Consider the following 6,933-nt stretch of genomic DNA (forward strand, 5'->3'; position numbering starts at 1 on the left):
CATGTATATAGTCATCTTTCCCATCAGTTAGGTACTTGTAATGGTAGCTGTTTTTTCTGGGGTTTTGGCATTTACTTTTTGCACCATACAGTTTCTTAGATCATTTGTCCTGCAAAAACCTAAGGCGAAATCCAGATCTACCAGAAAATTGCTTCTGGAGTATCTTCTGGTAATACACGAGGTGAGCCACAGCAACTGAGAGCGAGCAATCCTTGAAAGCACCTGAAACTCCATCTGAGCTCCTTCTGCATTCAGGAGGCCAGAATTCAGATTGTGCTTTCCTGCTCAGAAGGATCACAGCTAATGTGATGTTTTCTTTCCAGATCCTCATCGCCATACCCAGGAATGCACTGGAAAATGCAGAGTATGTGTTTTGTGGGAACGTAAGATTCTCCTCGCATTGGAGTGGGACGCCAGTGAAAGCTGGGCACCGAAACACTGTTGAGGGCTCAGGCTATCACTGTTTGGGTAAACCGCTGTCCTGGTTTTGGCTGGGATAGAGTTAATTTTCTTCTTAGTAGCTGGTACAGTGTGTTTTGGATTTGGTGTGAGAATGATGTTGATAACACGCTGATGTTTTAGTTGTTGCTAAGTAGCGCTTATCCTAAGTTAAGGACTTTTCAGTTTCCCATGCTCTGCCAGCAAGCAGGTGTGCAAGAAGCTGGGAGGGAGCACAGCCAGGACAGCTGACCCCAACTAGCCAAAGGGGTATTCCATACCATGGAACGTCAGGCCCAGTATATAAACTGGGGGCAGTTGGCCGGGGGTGGGGATCGCTGCTCAGGCATCAGTCAGCGGGTGGTGAGCAACTGCATTGTGCATCACTGTTTTTTTCTTGGGTTTGTTTATTTTTCCCCCCCCTTTTTTTTTGTTATATTCCTTTTCATTATTATTATTATTATATTTTATTACTATTATTGTTAGTATTATATTTTATTTTACTTTAGTTATTAAATTGCTCTTATCTCAACCCATGAGTTTTACTGTTTTTTTCAATTCTCTTCCTCATCCCACTGGGAGGGGGGAGCAAGCGGCTGCACAGTGCTTAGTTGCTGGCTGGGGTTAAACCACAACAACCGTATTTGCAGATCACCCCGAGATGCAGCAGTTCAGCTTTCTGCCTTGTCAGTAGAGGAGAACTGTGCTGGGGTCAGCTGTCCTCTCCATTTTAGTGTAGGTTCTGTGGTCAGCATGAAGGTGTTTGGTGGAAGTGCTCAGTTTAGACACTGAAAAAAGCACCTTAATTTAGGCACACTGTTTCATTTCCTTTCCTCTGAGGGGCTGGGGAAAGTGCTGAGCCAGCTTCTTCTGAGTGACATCAGTGCCCAAACCATCACCAGTTCCAGTGAGAATGAGGCTGACATCGCATCTTGCACTTCTGTTCTTGCAGGGAGAAATCCCGTGGTTCTTGCACTTCAGGGCCACTGCCTGTGGACTCGTAAGTCGGGCTGCATGGAATTGCCACCTGTGAAAATCACCTTTTTGTTCCTGAGGTAATGGTGGAAGCCATGAACCAGGACAGGCCTCAACTTCCCATCAGATAAATGAAGACAGAGGAACAGGGCACTGAAGTGTTCACTCTATTTCTTGCTCACTAAAGCTTGACCAGGGAGGCTTTGGAAAACCCGGCGTTTTGAGACCCCCCCCTTCGGTCTGTAAAGCTATTGGTATCTCAGAAATGCCTCTATTCCTTTCCAGAGGGAGAGGTTTTAATCTGCGTCTTGTCCTTTCCCCAGCGTGTCCCAGCCTTGGAGAACAGCCGTGCAGGTCTGGGTGCAGCACTGAAGCAGCAGTGTCACATCCAGAGCCCTGGCACTGGCCCTATCTTCCTGATCTGCTCTTCAGCTCAAGCCAGGAGGTGAAGGAAAAGCAGTCCCGAAAGGCTACATAAGCGGGCTATAACCAAGTTAAACGTATGGAGAGCAAGGGAGCTATAGCTAGGGCAAAGTCACTGTCAGACGGCCCCGTCCTGTTAAACAAAAATGCTATATAAACAGGAAGGGTAGAAAAGGATATTGCTAGAGAAAGAACAGCCTCTCCCTCTTGCTCTCCTGCTGTGAGGAATGCAATAGGAAATTCCTGCTCCAGAATTAACAATCGTAAGGAAAACTCTATTTAAAAAAGCATGTGTGTAAAGCACTGGTGAAAAGTAAAGATGTCATTCCAACTCCTGCTCTAGCACATAAACACAGACTAGATTTCCCCGGTTAAAAACAAAACAAAAGCCAAATATGGGGATGTAAAACTAAGAGTTTGCCTTAGGAATGACTCTAAGAGATCAGGCCAATTCTTGATAATGATCTGAGAAATTGCAATAGGATTGATTCCAACCATCTATTTTTAGATTTTCTAACGAACGGGGATGTAAAATGGAGACACAGAGCTGTAACTGAAGATAGGTGGAGTGAAGCCGAGCAGTCCCGTGCTGGCACGTTGGGCACCTTGAGCCCGTTGTGCGATGCGAGGTGAGAGCGTGACCCAGTTGCAGGCAGCTGCGGCAGCACCTCTCCCAGCGCTGGCACGGGGCCGTGCAGTCACAGCCACGCTTTGCCCCGGGCCGCCGTCTGAACCTCACCTGCAAGCTGGCACTGAGCAGGAAGCACAAGCTGGGTGTACCTGTGCGGGGCCTGCCGTACATCTTGGGGTGGTTTTTATGGGTGTTTTGACGATCTGTTAAGCAGTTGATAGTACTCACAGCTCGAAGGGCACAGCAAGGTTGCAGGGGAGGCGTCTAGCTGAGATGTCTCCCTGGTGCTGTGCAAATGACACCATTTGGCCAGTGTTGTTCTCAGCCATTTTATTTTACACCAGCAGTAGTGCAGGGCCCAACCTTTGCACCACGGAAGTCCTAATCCTAAATTTTGCCTGTATGCCCATCAAAAAGCAAATGCCGCCGCATTTGTTTGGTAAATACACAATGCACTCATCCTATAGTCCTAGAAAACCTGGAGCTCCTTTGATGCAAAAAATACAGGTTCAGGGCACTGATGTGCGAAAAAACCCCATATGAAAAAAGTGTCTTACAGTCAGCATCCGATAACTCAGCGTTTTGCTTGACTGCACAGGGAAACCCGCGGCTTCGTGCAGTAGGTGCCTTCCCCAGGGCTGCAGGCGGACCCTTTGGGGAAGCAGCCGTCGCAGCCCGGCAGCGATGCGAGACGTGCCGGCCCGGCGCGGCCCGAGGGCGACGTCCCCCTGCCCCCGCTTTGGCTTTGCACCGCGCCGGGCCCCGCCCCGGAGGAGGGGAGCGCTCCCCAGCGCCCCGGGGCGGGCTGGGCCGGGCCGGGCCGGGCCGGGCGGAGGGGCCGCCCCGCCTCTTAGTCGGCGGCAGCTGCTGCTGCGGGGCCGCAGCCGCCGTGGGCCGCCGCCATGCCGGGCTCGCTGAAGGAGGAGACGGCGCTGCTGCTGGAGGACTACTTCCAGCACCGCGGCGGCGGCTCCGCGCTGCCCCCCAGCCCCACGGCGGCCACGCTGCGGCGGGCGGCGGCCGAGCTGGAGCGGCAGGAGCGGCCCTTCTTCCGCTCCTGCGCGCCGCTGGCGCGGGCCGAGCCGCGGGAGGCGACGGCGCTGCTGGGGCGGGTGGCGGCGCAGCTGGAGGCCGAGGGCGGCCTCAACTGGGGCCGGCTGCTGGCGCTGGTGGTCTTCGCCGGCACGCTGGCCTCCGCGCTGGCCGAGCGGGGCTGCGGCGACGGGCCGCGCTGCCTGGCCGCCGCGCTGGCCGCCTACCTGGCCGAGGAGCGGGGCGAGTGGCTGGAGGCGCACGGCGGATGGGTGAGCGGGGACGGGGCGGCGCGGGGGGGGGGGTCGGCCCGGGCGCGGTGCGGACGCGCGTCCCCGGGAAGACCGAGGGTGGGGAGCCGGGAGCCCGGCCCGGCAGAGGGGCCTGCGGTGAGTGCCGGGAGGCCTGGCCGCCTCTCCCCGGTTAGCGGAGCAGGGCAGCCCCCCGGCGCCGTGCTGCAGCTTGGCCCTGGGGGTTATTGCCAGGGGAACGTGGTAGTGTAGCTACCGGTGATGGGCGTGTGCGGCGGCGGCGGGGAGGTCTCTGCGAGGAAGGGCTGCAGACCATCTGCGGGGTCTGGTTAATTCATAGCGGCGCGCAGTGGGTACACGCTGGGGTATTTAAGGTGCTTGTGGGTGTCCTGTGTTGTGGCTTAGGCCGGTTCTCTAAAGGTGCCAGCGGCCAGCTTTGCCAGGCTGCAGCCTCCTAAAAATACAGGAATGATGCTGGTGGTTTGTGGGGTTTAACTTCACAGGTCCGCGGTCTTCAGATTTTGGGGAGCAGGCTGACACAGGTCTTCTCCCAAATGTAAACACAAAACACCGATGTGCCTGTTCTTAAACACGCCTGTGTGTGAAGCCGCCCATCTGCTAGACCTGCTGCTCTGGTTCCTGCCTGTCCTGAGACTGGTCAGGCTAGGGCCTCGGGAAGGTGTGTGGGCAATAGCATTAATGTACGTTGTGATGTAAAGCGATGGCTGCTGTTGCTTTCTGCCACTTGAGATGCATGCTGAAAGTACGGCTTTTAAGGCATCCATGCGGCTCTGCCTGCGTTTCTGAACAAAATGTCAGCTATCCCGCAGAACTGCACATTTCCTATTTTCAGTCCTAGTGGAATATTTGATGCCAGTACAAATAAGCACTAAAAATAGAAAGGGGGGGGAAGCAGCCACTGGTTTCGTTAACTTTTCCAGAGACCAAAATGAACTTGGTTTTCCAGCGGTCACTGGTCCATCTGACTGCTCAGAACAGTATGGTGGTTGGCTACAATGTACACTGTCACTTGGCAAAATCGCATTGCCTGTTCGCACAAATTAAAGTGTAAAGAACAAAGTTCCGGAAGAAATTAAGAGTATAACTTGTTTACATAGACATCTGCGGAGCAGAGTTCAAACACGACCATCTGGAGTTGTATTGCTGCCACTTCTGATTATCACAAATAACGATCTGGGAGAGCAGCTGCCAGCTTTGCTCTGTCATAGGTCAGCCCTGAGCAGTGTCCACTTGGCCCTTCCAAGAGAGTGTGTAATCAGTCCCACGTCCACCGAGATGGGACCGGCTTCGGGCTCCTGTCTTTCAAGCGGAAATTTCCATATCCTGCGTTTCAGATGCTTTCTGAAACTTGAACGAAGGGGAACAATGCTGGCAGCTCCCATCAGAAACTTGCCTAAAAGGGCGAAAATAACGTAATGACATGCTGAGCATCTCGATAGGAAGTTTGCAATTGTCTGTTGAGCAAAGCGTACAAACACTTGTAGCTACTGCTTCTAGTCGCCTTGTGCAGAGGCTCTCACAAAGCATTTTTGTGTGCCCAAGGCAGCAGGCTTAGACTTTCATGATTAGATAGAGACTTCTGCGGCAGACAGACGCCATGCTGGGAGTGTGAACCAAACTGTGCTCAAAGACGTGTTAAAACAAATCTGGTTAATTGTAAGCCAACCAACTCAATGTCCTTTCTCTTGCTTTTCTAGGATGGCTTCTGTCGCTTCTTCGGCAGACACGGCTCCCAGCCGGCTGACCAGAGCAGTACCATAAGCAATGCGATCATGGCTGCAGCGGGGTTTGGAATAGCAGGATTGGCTTTTCTCTTGGTGGTGCGGTAGGCTGATGAATGGATCTTGCCATGGCAAAGTACTCTCAAAACTGACCATTTACCAGATTTCACTCTATTTTCTATAGAACAGACCCTCTAAGAAGAAGTTTATATTTTTAAACTGGCTCGGAAAACTGTCTCACCAAATCCTTGGCTATAAACTGCTTCACTCGCTACCCAGTAACAGCACAAACGTGTACTAAACCACCATTTGTGCATGTTCAAAACCTGTCGTCTCCAAACATCCTCTGGACTTTCTTTTTGAAGGTGTAACGTAAACTTTAGCATGGTTCATGTACTGTAACTTCTGAGTGCTTGATGTTATGCTAGGAAAACGTTATGGTGGACTTGCTACTAAACCCTCTGTTCGAGACGTCTTACTTACATGGAGGCAAGTCTTTGAACCCGCCTTCCATTAATACTGTAAAGTAGGCGAACGTTGACTGTGATTTAACATGGTTTATGGCTTCCAATGTGGTGCACAGCACTTGTTACCAAAAGGCAACTCATGGTTGATTTAGAGCAATTAGTACCCACGATGCGAGAGACATTAGGGCGTAATGTAACATAAGGATGATCTCATTACACTACAAGAAGATAAGTATCGATAATACAGGACGGTAATGGCTGCAGTACTGGTTCTTACTGAAAGGAAAGGAATTTAAATATTAAACCTTAATTGGTATATTGAAATCCAGTGGAGGCTGGAATTTCTCTGGATTTCCTTGACAAAACAAGAATTTCCATATATCTTAATATATTTTTGAAGTATTTATCACTGTATAATACTTGTAGCCATGACATCTTTATTTTTGTTTAAAACTTAATGCTGGTTCTTGTCACTCTAGTGTGTATCAAGCGTTGTCTTGTTTGAGTAATATTTCACCCTATTTTCAACATGCTGTGTATTTCTTTCAATGGTTGTACAAATTGCCTTATGTTTCTGGTAGCTTTTAATAACGTTCCTGGGTTACTCATAGCGTGTACAATTTTACTATGGTGACTTCAAAGGTGAATAAATGTTAAGTATTTTTATTTTAAAAAACTTAACTTTCTGCTTATTTGATCGGGTGGGTGATGGTACTCAGACAGTGAGTGTTTCGGTGGTTACCTGGATGCACCAGTTTGTGTTCACCTTCCTTGTGCTTTGACCTGAAACGAGGAGCTGTGCAGCACCAGACAGTGTGATACCAGTCTTCGTTGCAGAGGAGTCCTGCAGTCAGAACTAGGGCTAAGACAGCCTAAGGGGAAAATCCAGTCCAAAAGGCCCATCTTCACCACTGCGACTGGAAATAACCCGGTGGTTTTGTAGGCCAAAACTTGCCAAAGTTTACTAACATAGC

At 50.6% G+C, this 6,933-nt stretch overlaps 1 protein-coding gene across 1 annotated transcript; it reads left to right on the forward strand.

Annotated features, from left to right (window-relative positions):
- The first annotated feature begins 3,369 nt into the window (after positions 1-3,369).
- BCL2L10 (BCL2 like 10) lies at positions 3,370-6,629 on the forward strand. The gene is made up of 2 exons (XM_050903267.1): positions 3,370-3,771; positions 5,469-6,629. The coding sequence occupies exons 1-2, from the start codon at positions 3,370-3,372 to the stop codon at positions 5,598-5,600; spliced, it is 534 nt and encodes a 177-aa protein (XP_050759224.1). The 3' UTR covers positions 5,601-6,629.
- Positions 6,630-6,933: the final 304 nt, after the last annotated feature.

Source organism: Gymnogyps californianus, chromosome 11 (genome assembly GCF_018139145.2).
Source record: "Gymnogyps californianus isolate 813 chromosome 11, ASM1813914v2, whole genome shotgun sequence".
Lineage (NCBI taxonomy): Eukaryota > Metazoa > Chordata > Aves > Accipitriformes > Cathartidae > Gymnogyps > Gymnogyps californianus.